We start from the raw sequence: 13,629 nt of genomic DNA, 5'->3' as shown, positions 1-13,629 counted from the left end.
TACTAAGAGCTCATTCTGGTTTGGGCTCGTTTATTATGTATAAATACGGGCCTTAGTAAAACCGTAGAAACCCGGCCCATTACAGGCCCAATAAACCAATGAAAATATTATTATTTTCGTTTTTCTGCTTTTTCATTTGCCAAACGCCCAGCCGAGGTGTCGCCCTCGCCCTCTCCCTCCCCCTCTCATAACGAAATTATTACGAGAATGAAAAAAATCCCAAAAATTCCGAGTCCACTTCAAATTACAGAGTTTTGCGCGCAAATTTAAAACCCTCGTTGTGTAGATTGCACGTCGACGACTCTGCCTCAGGTAAATTATCTTCTTATTCTCAGTCCCTCTGATTTTTCATGGATTTGTTTGTTTGTTTGCTGAGAAAAGTTGAAATTGATTATAAATAAATAAAAAAACAAAAGTTCTACGTTGTGCAACAATTTTGAGTCGGAAATTTCAATTGGGTTCTGATTTATGTCTTTTTGTCTTTTGGTTCTGTTTGCGTCGACTTCTGCCTCAATTCTGTCCATGATGATCAGAATATGACTGAATTAAATTGAGTTGATACTGAACTAATTCGGATTGTTATATTTTCTCAGCAAAGAATTTGCTATTTCGTAAGCACTGACTTTTTAGATGTTTTTTTTTGTCTTGAGAAAAGCCAGATGATGAACAGAAAATCAAGTAATTGTGCTATTTGTGAGAGTTCAAATCTCGCTTCTGTCTGTGCTATCTGTGTCAATTACAGGTGTGACATCTGAACTTAATAGTCCTTCAAATTTATTGTTGATATTATGAACTTATTTGAATCGTTGATAATATGAGTTATTCTAACTGTTATAGAATAATTGCATGTTTACATGTCCTTAATCTTATATATGGGTATACTTGTTTTCAGATTAACTGAGTATAACAGTTCTTTAAAGGCACTGAAGAGTCGTCGTGATTCCTTGTATTCAAGATTGACTGAGGCGCTTGTGGCAAAGGTTTGTTTCTGCCTTGGATTGACTTAGGTAGCCTTTTCTTTTTTCTATTACTTTATACTCTTGTCCTTGCATTCCAATGGCCTATTTCTGCCAAGTACAAATAGAGTTTTCAGGTACAATCCTGTAAGTTAATTAGAATAAAACCATGTTTTCTTACAACATATTATGTATTGTATTGATGATATTTTTCACTCGGTTCTCATTAAAAAATATTATTTACCTGGTTAAAGTTTGTGAATGCCTACGGAAATTGACATGATTGAAATTTAAAGTGTTCCATTAAGGTGTCCATTTTGTTCCAAGCGGAGTATTACTTAAAAGAAAATATACTGAGGATGCAAAGATGGGTAATGGACTCTAAAGAATCCTGCTACTTTATTTATACTGATGTTTTATACATTCGTCAGGGTAAGGCCGATGATCAACTAAATTGGAGAGTGCTTCAAAATGAAAAGCTTGTGAGGTTAAGGGAAAAGCTCCGCTGTAATAAAGAACAGCTTGTGCAAGGTTGGTTTTCTATTGCCAAATAGAATTTAGGTTGAAATTCATTGATGTTGTTCCTGTAATACTGATTGAGATGTTTTCAGGCAAGGCTAAGATTGAGAAGACGTCCTATGACCTAAAAGTAAAATCTGGGGTACTTGAATCAGCCCTTGCTGTGGTACGACAATTTTTAGAAATATCTTTATATTTGATTCTATAGAAATCTTTAAGATATCATGGACTTCTAAATTTTCCTATTTGCAGTTGGAAAAAAATCGTGCAGAACAACTGGAGAAGTTCTATCCCAACTTTATATGCACTCAGAACTTAGGGCATGTAAGGCATATTTATACACTCCTTTAATTTAGATACTTCTTTCGTGCATTATTAAGTAAAGGAAGTTAGTGTAGCTTTATTGTCTCCGAAGATGTGACGGTAGTTATGTTTTTACTTTACCATGCATTCTTCTTATCCTTCTCTTCTAGACATTTTTCTTATTTGAACAAAAGGTTTGATGCTTGATTCGTTCTCTGAATTGCAGATGGCAATTACCTCTGAACGCCTTCATAAACAGTCAGTGGTTATAAAACAAATATGCAAATTGTTTCCCCAACGTCGGGTAAGCTCTTCAAAAGTAGATGTATGTTGATTTATGTGCATGAAATATGGCTTATAAGTTGAGTTGAGTATTAATAGAAACATCCTACACATGCTCTGCATGTGTGATGAGAAGTTATAGGAAGTTAAAAGGGTAGGAGGGAGAAGAAGCTGGGTGGGTTAAAAGTGGGATAAATGATAGTTATGGTAAGACCCTTAGCTTTAAATTTAATTATGAAAAAATGATATTTTATCCCCTTTGGTTGACAAAGAGAATTCTCTTAGATAATAGTATAGATGAACTCAATGGTTTGATTATATTTGATTGATAATCCTTGATGACTATGTTACATGAAGCTATTGACTGACTTATATAAGTAGAATGAAAGCTATACCCATTTTGTTTTCCAAAAGAAACAGCATCACTGTGGTTTTGCTCTGGGTTGTTAATAATTCGTAGCATTTGATATTCCTCTATATAATTATTGGGGTTTGAGGAGCTTAAATCCAAGCTTTTTTATGTTCATTCTTTCTTTTAGGTGACTGTTGATGCAAAGAGGAAAGATGCATCTGGTGGTCAATATGATCAAATTTGCAATGCATGCTTGCCAAGAGGGCTGGATCCACACTCAGTTCCATCAGAAGAGCTTGCTGCTTCTTTGGGGTAATCTCTCTTCAAAGTTGTAAAAAACTAATATTCTTGTAAGCAGGAAGCTATTTGGTACTGAATTATGTTATCTTACTGATTCACCATGAACTTGCTGAGAATTATTGCTTTTTCCTCTTGAGATTATGTTTTTTCAGTTAAATCCGGTGCAGTTGAATCATGTTTAGCAATGGTGATTTGCACTTTCACTGATAACTGATCCCTATTATTGGAGAACAGATACATGGTTCAACTCCTGAATCTTGTCGTTCAGAACTTAGCTGCTCCAGCACTTCATAACTCAGGTTTCGCAGTAAGCACTGTTCACCCTCTATGTGATGGCTTAAAGATTCCCTTGAAAACAATGGTCTTTCCTCACCATTAAGATTTACTATTTGCAAACTCTTTAGGGGTTTGAAAGTACTAATGATGATTATATTAAAATGTTCTGGAAGTATTAGTGAAAATAGATGTTTACGGTCTCTGAAAGTTTCCCAATGCTTTAATATATATAATGGAAATTATTCTTATTTTGATTTGTCAAATAAAATTGCTCGTATTGTTAGCTTATGACGTGTTTTTATTTTTATTTATTTTGGGAAGACATTTGGTTCGGAAGAAAAGTATACCTTCATTTGAAACCTCTTTCTGTGAAAGCATTCTATTTTTATTTTGAAGTTGTGCTTTTCTTCTAGAGAGACATTTGAAGCTTCATATGAGGCTTTTGATGTTGTATTTTGGATTATTTTTAGCTATATTTCGTCTTAAATTGGGATGCCTTACTTCAGGGTTCCTGCTCTCGGATATGGCAAAGAGATTCTTATTGGGATGCGCGCCCTTCTTCTAGGAGGTACGTTGGCTGGAGATAATTTTTGGACATGGGAGAGGATTTCTCCTCCTGGTGACTGAGATAATTTATTTTATTGCAGCAATGAATATCCTCTCTTTATACCACGGCAAAATTATTGCTCCACTAGTGGTGAAAATTCGTGGTCTGATAGAAGCTCAAGTAATTTTGGTGTTGCTTCAATAGATTCCGAGAGGAAACCCCATCTGGATTCTTCTGGAAGTAGTAGCTTTAATTATACTTCTGCTTCTCAACACTCTGTCGAAACACACAAAGATTTGCAGAGAGGGATTTCACTCCTCAAGAAAAGTGTGGCATGCATTACAGCATACTGTTATAACTCACTTTGTTTAGATGTCCCTTCTGAGGCATCTACCTTTGAAGCATTTGCAAAATTGTTGGCTACATTATCTTCGTCCAAGGAAGTTCATTCTGTTTTCTCTTTGAAAATGGCTTGTTCAAGGTACATTGTCCTGCATCCCCTTTCTTTGTCAATTATGTTCTGTGTGCTTTCATTTTTGTTCTATTGTGCATAAACAGAAATAATAAAATAATAACTGTTATCGGGTTTTAACAATGTTTGGACAAACATTAAGTCCTGAACTTCTGAGAGAGTATCTTCTTGCAAAGTAGATCATTGTGACTTTTGTAACATCTGAATTAGAATGTTAAGTGCTCCATGTTTGGGTTGTTGACTGGGTCAATGCTTCATCTGCTGTAACAAAGCTTGAACTACTTAGAGGCTATGCATAGGTTGTATGGGACACCCTTAATTAGATAATGAAGCTGGTGCTGCGTGGGATGTTTTTACTGTCCCAAGGCGTTGGCATCACAATTGGAAGGCGATTACAAACCTTAAAATTGAAAATGCATTATTTCATGGAATTACAAGAATTATCTATGTCATTGGTTTTTAATCTCATGTCACCTTCACGCCCCCTTCTATGGTCATAAAGGATCCTAACTTCTCTAATAACTTTCGTACAATTAGAGGGAGTACAAAATTAAGATATCTACTAAATTTCCAAAGCTCTCTCTTGTCAAACAGAACACACCTTTATAATTTGTTGGTAATACACTTTTAAGCCTTTCATTTATTTGCATGATCATTCTTGAGGAATTTCTTCTGTAGTTGGAAGGTTCAATTCCTTTAGCCTGGATCACGAACAAAATATGATCATTGTAGAATTTTGAGATGGACTTATGGGACAGTGTGCTGATGCCATGTAGGGTTAGTGAATGTAGCATAAAGTTTGGTATTTTCTTAGACTTCTCTAGCAAAGGTTACTCAATTGTATTGTTTTAATCTCTATATTTGTCTTTTTTTTTTAATGTTGAGAACAGAAAATGGATATAAAGTTGTGTGTGCTGGGTTTTGCAAGAATTATTTTTGGGCTTATGGGTGTTTATGCTTGAAATCTGAACTGTAATAACCTCGTTTGCCTGTATACTATAGATATTGAAATCTTTGCATCTTTTTACCTGGACTGGAAATGGTCTTCTTAATACTCGGTTGCTTGTTAAAGAACTCTACTTTAGTGGCATGCTATGGATGGTAGATAAACATTCATTGGAATTTCCCTTTTAACTTTCAGGTCATGTAAGCAAGTTCAACAATTGAACAAATCTGTTTGGAATGTGAATTCTGCCATATCGTCAACCACTCTACTGGATAGCGCACATGCCATGACAATGACGGTAAATGTTTGGGCTTTAATTCTGTTTTGTTAGGACATTTGGGTTTTTAGCTAGTCTACTTTTGTGCCTCAATCAACAATGTTATTGGTTTTGCCCTTCATTGGCCTATAATTGCTTTTGTAGGAGTGGTCCTATCTCATAGCGCAGTTTTGTGTACTTCTGCCTTTTTGAGTTAGGAGCTGGTTGATATTATTGTTTACATCTTTTCACATACATAGGAATAAGAAATAATTCGGTAACTGTTAAATTGGTATGCCACTGTTCTTTGCATGCATGAAGACTTTACTTAATTGTCATACGTTTTCTTTTGCCTTGCAGAAAAATTTGTATGAATATAACCTACCTACTTATGCCACCAGCTCTCTTTGTTCCACTGAGTTGTCTGATTCTGGGAAGAATGAATCCCTTGTAGAAGGATGGGATCTTGTAGAACATCCAACTTTTCCTCCTCCACCATCACAATCTGAGGATATTGAGCATTGGACTCGAGCCATGTTCATCGATGCTAAAAGAAAATGATTTGGCGCTACAACCGTCTTTCTGCTTATTTGTAAGTCACCATTTGAATAGTTTTCTCTTCACAATTCAAGCTTGCAACTCTGAATAGTCTCAGTAATTTGTCTATCGTCGTTATAGATACCTTTTTGAGTATTCTTGCACCTTTGTTTGCTCTTGTGGCTACCAACTAGAGCTTTCTTGAACTTTTTCTGTTTTCTCCGTTTTTTGCTGGACAGGTAAGTCAAAGTAGACACGAAAGTTCAAACAAAACGTAAGACCGCATTGACCATGGAGGGCTCTGTAACATATTCTTCAAGTGTTTGGAATTGACTTTGTTAGCTTGTAAATAGAAATGCTCTAATGGTTCTGTCTATACATGTAAATAAAATAGAACTGAGGGATTTTTCTGGTATAATCATAACTCTAGTTACCTTTATCCGTAAGATTCGTTATGCTAGATCCTTGAATTTAATCAAGACACTTCTATTGCCAGCTTTGCCGTCCATTGGATTAGGGAATGTATAATATAGGGTATCGTTTAGGGTTCGTTTACGGCTATGAAATTACACATCAAAGAATGATCTTCAAAAATAAATGTTTTTTTCCTTTTCTTTCCTTTTTTTTTTTTTTTTTGTTTTGTTTTTTTTCAAAAAACTGCATTAGTATGAGATATGATGAGAGTGTTGGGTTATATTTTTGTCTTTTCTAAATATTATTGGACCATAAATTGTGTACGAAATACAAGAAAATTAGCCTAAACAGTTCTGGCACAGAAACTTCCTCCTATAAAGAGAGTACGAAGTTAAACAGCACTTTTCATGGTTGGCACAATGCGAAGCAGCTTCTTTCACTTTTTCCTCTTCTTTGGGGGCTGAAGGGCCTCTTCCTCATCCTCTTCTTCATCCTCTGGTTCATCCTCTTCCACAATTTCTTCCTCCTCCTTGTCTTCACCTTCATCATCATCATTCTCCTCCTCGTCCTCATCATCTTCATTGTCTTGATCTCCATCATCATCGCCATCGTCGTCGTCGTCACGGTTGTTGCCTTCTTCTTCTTCTTCCTCTTCACCATCTTCGCCTACTCCAGCGGCATCTCCTCCAGACTCGGCTTTGGAGTTGTTGCTTTTGCCATTAGGGTTGTTCCCACTGCCTCCCCCGTCATCAGACGATAGCTCCTCTTCGGTCTCTCCTAATCCACCATCATTATTCTTCTCTTCATCTCCATCTTCGTCAGCATCCACTGCTTTGTAGTTGGAATGTTCACTCTCATTGTCTCCTTCACTTTTTGGTCCAGAAGCTGTTGAGGGCGCAGAAGGATCCTGAAACCACGGGATAAACGCAACTCAAAAGTGGAAGTCAAATAAATTTAACAAAGAAATATGCAAAACAAGAAGGTTTAAGGTCAGACATCCAATAATGAACGGACCAAAGGAATTCTTAAATTAATGTGATTAAACTTCGCCAAGTCTAATCAATTTGTAACAGAAATGACAACATTTAAAAATGTATGACCTTGAATGCAATGGATGTTGACTGCTGAGTGGCTCAAATGGTGTGTAATTTTTTGTTTCGGTTTGAGGTGTGAACCAGACCGAATCGGAGCTCACCCAAACATGTAACGGGGTCTACATTCCTATGTACGTGTCTCGCTCACGAGTCATCAAGTAAGAAAAGAGACATATGGGGTATAAACTGTCACAGGTAAATTTTGTAGGTCTATAATAAAGAGAGACAAACACATGAAACATACACCTTACTGCATGTAAATTTTAAAAGAAGTAAAACCAAAAAAGGTTTCCATAAATCTGAAGGTGAATCTCCAAGTCTTTCCTACTTGTTTTTTTTCCCTTTTGAGGAAACTTATCCCAAATGGGGAAGTAAATTATCGTCTCCACTTTTTGGAAGAGCCTTTTATACTAGAATGTCAAATGCCATCATCTGTCACAGGGTGCGTAGGTACACACCACCACCAGGCTACCATGGGGGTGTAGCTTATAAATTGGACCATAATGTAAGTCCAAAAATATATCCAGAAACCATGAATGATGTGTGACAAGATTTTCATAAAATTCTAAATGAAAACTGACACGACAGGTACTAAGAAAATATCTTAATTAATTACAAGAAATTATATTTTTCTTTATTTTAGTTTAACTTGTACGAAGACCGTTGACTTCCATAACAAACAAAAACGACACAGAATATCCTATCATCATATACCTTCCTCGCATATAATAAACAATAAATAAAAATCCCCGGAACCGATTAAAAATATTCTCCAAGAAAAACCAAAAAGCATGTAAATAGATATTTTCAAGGATCAGCTGAGCACAGCAAAAAACAAGAAGATATTTTAAGAACATTAATAATTAAATTATTCGTAAAAAATTAAAGAAAAAAAAGAAAGAAAATGAACTCACTTGAGCGGCCAAAGAAAGCAAGGCTGACGTAAGCAGAGTAGCAAGAGCCTCCCAGGCGCACGATAGCAACGAGACCTGGCCAACCGTAACCTCGCCACCACCACCACTCCTTTTCGTCTCCATTTGTACGGACTCGACGACGTGCGCAAAGCCCTGTCAAGTCGACAACAATTCAGATGGACCGTCAGATCTGTTCCCCTACTTGGCCCCACCGTTAGATCTGGCAACTAAATTAATTAAGCACTAGACAAAATATTTTAAATAAAATAAACTGTAACTAAAACCGGTCGTCGGAGTTTTTTTTCCGAGAAAACTATGAAGGAGAGCGAAAACGACGACGTCGAAGAGAAAATTGAAAACCGTTGAAACGAAGCAGTGTGAGAAAATGGGCTAAGTGAAGGAAGAAGAAAATTAGGTAGAGGAAGAGAGCGAGGACCTGAAAGAGATGAGCTTGAAACAAAGCAGAGAGAGAGATCTGAGAATTTGTGAAGCTTCTTCGTCTGGTGGTTTAGTGTGGTGAGAGTGTGTTTCTGTGTTTGTGCTCTAAAGCGTCAGTGAGCTTTGCGTTGGAATGACTTTCGTTTTCAGCCGTTGGATTGTGATCCTGCACAGAAAGAACCTTTCCTTCTGTGTCTGTGTGCGTGAGAGAGAGCGAGAGAGAGAGAGAGAGAGGAGAGAGAGGGAGAGACTGGCCGTAAAGTTGGAAATCAATGTAGTAGGGCCAATAGGGAAGCATGGGCAGTGATTCAAAACTAAATTACCAACCAGTCCTGTGGAAAAGAAAATAACTCTTTCTTTTCTTATTACACGTGACGAACGAAAGAGATAGACACGTAATATATCTTTTGTTATACAATATATACAAATTACTTCTTATAAGTAATACGTCGGTATGATGATGTGAAATAGTGATTTTTCACAATTTCTATTCTAAATTAATATTTATTATTTTAATACTCTTTTACGGAGTGCATAATAACAATTTAAGAGTACGAATTAACATTTCTCGTAGTTATTTTTCACAGTGGTCCCGTCCATACCAAAATGGTGACAAATATTTACGACACCTAATATATGATATGCCTGTCATGATCTTAATTAGTTGGAGGGCCCAATCAGCTCATTTCACTTTAAGTGATGCTGCAGCATAATACCTGTGATTTTGTTCACAACTTTATTTATTATTGTCATTTTAATTTGTTTTTTATTTTTCCGCTTAAGAATTGCTGGCTTCTTCTACACTCAAATCTCAAATCTCAAACAACTTTGTTGGAGCACCAGAAAAAGCAGAAAAGAAGAATATCATAATCTCGGCGTATCAATGAAAGAGAGAATATCATAATCTCAGCATTTGTCCGCACTAATTTTTTTACAGTTTCAGAGACAGCAATGCTTTATCTTTATGTGAACAGGCACTTGAAAAGTGATCAAATTCCATTGATATTTTTTCCCGAAGACTTTGACCCTTTTATTCATTCTATCTTCAATCTTCGCACCACCTTAAGGCATATGTCCCTTCCTCCTGCATCTACCCAAAAAAAAAAAAAAAGCCTCGAAGTACATAATAATATATGAACCAATCAACCTCTAGCTTGGGTTTGATTTGTATCAGTTCAGTTGCCCCAATTTTACCAACAAAATTCTTCTGAAGTTCGAATTCCCCGCCTTCGTTGATTAAAAAGAAGCGTATGTTACGAGTTATATTGCATTATATCCCATGACTAGGTTTTGTGCTTTCCTCTCACATAACATTGCAAAGAGGGAAATGTGAGAATGGCACCTAAAATTTAACAAAATAAATACTTTTTTTTTTAATTATTCAACAATTTTCGTTTATGAAACTTGAATCGGTGACTTTCTAAATAAAAAAAATGGAGACGGCTTGTACTAGAACAAATGATCATTTGAAACAAGATAAATTATCTTTTATTTAGATATTTTATGAATGTATATGGGGGAAAAATAAAGAGGGAATTACCTAGAATTATGCAGATGGACATTCTTAGTACAAGCCCGAATAAGTAATTGGGCTAAGCAAAGCCCAAGTGGAAACCAAAGACCATACTAGAAAATTATATATCAAAGCTTGAATGCTGAATTAATTAATTTATTATCTTTTGTTTATGTACTTTGCAATATAATAATTACAGTCTCGATCTCTTGAACTACAGGGGTCCAAAAGATACCGTTGGATGTAAATTCAACGGTTTACTCACTCTTGCACTCCTTTAAAGAAACTTTTTTGAACCATTGGATTAATATTCAACGATGGGTGATCACAATATTTTGGACTCCTGTTATCTAAGAGATCAAAATTGATCAAAATTAACAATATTGTTGCTGCACAGCTTTTTTTAATGGTTGGCTAAACAAGATTACGTAATTTATATTTAGTTTTAAGATTAAAAATCAGAAAGGAATCACAAGCACAGCGTGGTCAGGATGGCCGAGTGGTCTAAGGCGCCAGACTCAAGTTCTGGTCCTCTAACGAGGGCGTGGGTTCAAATCCCACTTCTGACAATTCATGTATTCTATTTTTTTTATTTCTTGTACTCTTGACAGAAAGAAAAGAAAAGAAAGTTCCTTCTTATGGAAAATACCAATTTCTCAAAATTGCAAAACGAAAAAAATTTCTGAATCATAAACAGCAGACCAGATGAAGCTCAATCATAATGGAGGAAGAAGAACATGTATAAACAAACAGATGCATGCTAGTAGGGAGCTGAACTCGTGCGCCGGAGTTGGTATTTAGGCATGGAAGTAGGGTTTGAAGCTAAGATCATCTCCACCTCCTGCAACAACAAAAAAGAAAAAACACCAAGAAACAATCATTTTCCATCCAATCTTTCTTGCTTTCTTCACATGATGATAATGACCAAACTTACAATACTTCTCTTAATATGTCACATTGCAAGTAAATAGTTAGCTGGTGGCTCTGATAATTCTAAATGCATGATTCAAATGAATGCTGAGAAGAATTTGGTACCTTTTGCTTTTTGAGCCAGCTATTCACTTTTCCCAACTGGAATACTTCATGCTCCAACTCATTGGTATAAGCCTAAAACACGAAACAAAGAAGTCTCATAAGTTGCAAGTTTATATTAAATAGAAATCTTGCTTAAGATCCAAGAATTGTATTTGAACTTCAATTTTTTATGACCTGCTTCCTTGCCCTTGACCTGGCAGCTGATTCGCGGTTCTTGATCATCCTCTTCTGTCTCCTCTCTATAGTTCTCTCCTTCATTTCATCCGAAAAATGGCGCTTCCTCACAGCGGTTGCCCGAGACTCGCAAGAGGAAGCTGAAATTGCTGGCATTGGCATTGACATGCCAACTTGGTTCTCTGAGTAATCAAAATTCACAGCTGAGTTCTCATATACTGACTCACGAACCTTCAAATTTGAATCCAGCATTGTCATCTGCTGCTGAACAGCAGCCATTTGAAATTGAAGCCAATCTGTCTGCTGTGATACAACTGTTGGATCAATTCCCATGATTGGCTGAGCAGCATTCATGAGACTAGGTTGGTTCCCTATGTTAATGACACCGGCACGAACTAAAAAATGTTCGGGAGTAGCTGGAGTCTCCCCGATAGTACTCAACCGTTGCTGCAATGATTCGTTGGCCACCACGGTGTTAACATGTTCATGATGAGCTATTTCCTTCCACACCTCATCCGCAGTCTTCCTACTCAATGCTCCATTCAAGTTGAAATTCCCAAGAAAAAATGAAGCCGGCAATGAGGAGGAGGAAGGGTTTTGTAGCTGCTGGCCCTCTTCAACTGATATCACATTTTTAAGCAACTCATCAAAATGCATGCCATTCTTGCTGTTAATATTTCCCAGGTGGCTCTGGGCCTCATCCAAATTAGAGAGATTGTAAGACTCCTGCCTAGCCAAAGGAGGAAACTGTGGCCTCTCACCTCCATTTCCAGACTCCAAAGTCCTGTCCTCCATAACCCCTTACACTAAATTTATCGAAATTATCGGAAAGCTTCTAAAAAGAAAAGTTCCCAACAATTTGTTCACAATGAAGAAAGCTATCAGAAGTGCAAGCAAAACCAAGAAGCAGCATGATCAGATTTTAAGTCAATAGATTGTCACTCACTAAACTCAGTAGAGAAAATTATATAAAAACTTATGTAAATCAAAATTTTGAAAAGGACAGTAAAATTTTATATAGAAGAAAAGCCATCATCACGTTGTGCAATGTGGAGAATGGAAAGGTTGGTGAAGACTGGAGAGTGAGGAAGTAGTGAGAGAGTCCATAAACAAGATTTTGAGGAGCGAAATGTGAGCCGCCAGAAATGATCTGGCTGAAGCTGATTTGTTGTAGAGGATCCTATTTTCAGTGAGAAGAGATTGTAACAGAGTTGCTCATCTCAACAGCCAAACCAGATTTTCATGCTACATTTTTGGGATAGAGACACCCAACCATTCCACTCTTCTCTCTCTCTCTCTCTCTCTCTCTCTCTCTCTCTCTCTCTCTCTCTCTTTCTTGATTTCTACTGGATTTTCTCTTTGTTCAGTGAGAATTTTAGTGCGGCCAGTTGGTACATGACCGTTATGACAGTTAGTTCTTCTAGAAGACCTTGACAGTTATTGGACTCAGCCACACCATATACAAGGCCCCAAGGTGAAAAGATGGGCTTTCTTTGAGTTTCTTGTTGAGATTTTTAAATCCACCACCAATGAATTGGGTTTTCAGATTTACGTCAATTGGTTTAGCCCAAAGTAGTTAATTCATGTTGTTATTAAATTTTGTTAGTACAGTTGATAGTCTAAACTATAAGAGACGGAGGGATGTTTATCACACATTATCAAGGTGTTATGAGAGTTTGAACCAAGTCTACCACTTAACGCCATTTTCCACTACATTAGACTCCTTTAGCGATATTCGATAAGTTGATAACCGTTAAAAATTGAAAAGCAAGAGACAATGACTAAAGTTCCATTACGTGCATTTATTTTATACCCACAAAACAAAAACAAGAAACCAAAAAAAAAAAAAAAAAAAAAGAAGGAAAAGTAAATCAAGTTATCCCATCAGTCAAGAATGTATGTCTTTTCCTTTTGCCAACATGGTATTGACAATTTCACCACTCAAAATTTTCTTTTCTTCATTTTCTTTTTATCTTACTAAAAACTTTTTTAAGGACATAAAAATACAAAATCACAATAAAAGCTAAAACCAACAAGGGATATAAAGAAAGGGTCCTCCTCAGCTATGGGAAATAAATTAAATAAATACAATAGTATTCTGAGTGTGATAATTTTCCATGAGTGGTGGTTGTCCATAACTTTATAAGAGAACACTTTACTTGATTTGTTTTTACCTTGGCTTGTCCTTTTGAGCCCAGGATTGCTCCAAGAAAGAAAAAAATAGATTATCCTCAAACCCATGAAAGCTTATACATTCAACCCAAACAAGAAAAAAGAAAAACAGAATCTACTTTCTCATGC

General features: G+C 36.4%; 2 protein-coding genes and 1 non-coding gene across 4 annotated transcripts; 2 read left to right on the top strand and 1 right to left on the bottom strand.

Moving 5' to 3' along the window:
* Positions 120–6,340, top strand: LOC18791151. 2 transcript variants are annotated; one of them, XM_007225648.2, is made up of 14 exons: positions 120–312; positions 656–742; positions 893–980; positions 1,388–1,487; positions 1,568–1,641; positions 1,728–1,799; positions 2,005–2,082; positions 2,600–2,724; positions 2,947–3,019; positions 3,495–3,556; positions 3,636–4,016; positions 5,149–5,251; positions 5,570–5,801; positions 5,986–6,340. In XM_007225648.2, the coding sequence occupies exons 2-13, from the start codon at positions 660–662 to the stop codon at positions 5,768–5,770; spliced, it is 1,440 nt and encodes a 479-aa protein (XP_007225710.1). In that variant the 5' UTR covers positions 120–312; positions 656–659; the 3' UTR covers positions 5,771–5,801; positions 5,986–6,340. The 2 variants fall into 2 exon arrangements, with proteins under 2 accessions (XP_007225710.1, XP_007225709.1); XM_007225647.2 differs by having other exon boundaries at positions 142–312; positions 660–742.
* On the top strand, positions 10,605–10,688 carry TRNAL-CAA. The gene has a single exon. It is a non-coding gene; the product is annotated as a tRNA-Leu (tRNA).
* On the bottom strand, positions 10,819–12,123 carry LOC18788603 (ABSCISIC ACID-INSENSITIVE 5-like protein 2). The gene is made up of 3 exons (XM_007224684.2): positions 11,329–12,123; positions 11,155–11,226; positions 10,819–10,960 (listed from the first exon to the last, which is right to left on the bottom strand). Exons 1-3 carry the CDS (start codon positions 12,121–12,123, stop codon positions 10,880–10,882), a joined length of 948 nt encoding a protein of 315 aa, XP_007224746.1. The 3' UTR covers positions 10,819–10,879.

This window comes from Prunus persica, chromosome G1, assembly GCF_000346465.2.
Source record: "Prunus persica cultivar Lovell chromosome G1, Prunus_persica_NCBIv2, whole genome shotgun sequence".
Taxonomy (NCBI): Eukaryota; Viridiplantae; Streptophyta; class Magnoliopsida; order Rosales; family Rosaceae; genus Prunus; species Prunus persica.
This window is presented reverse-complemented; position numbering and strand designations above follow the sequence as displayed.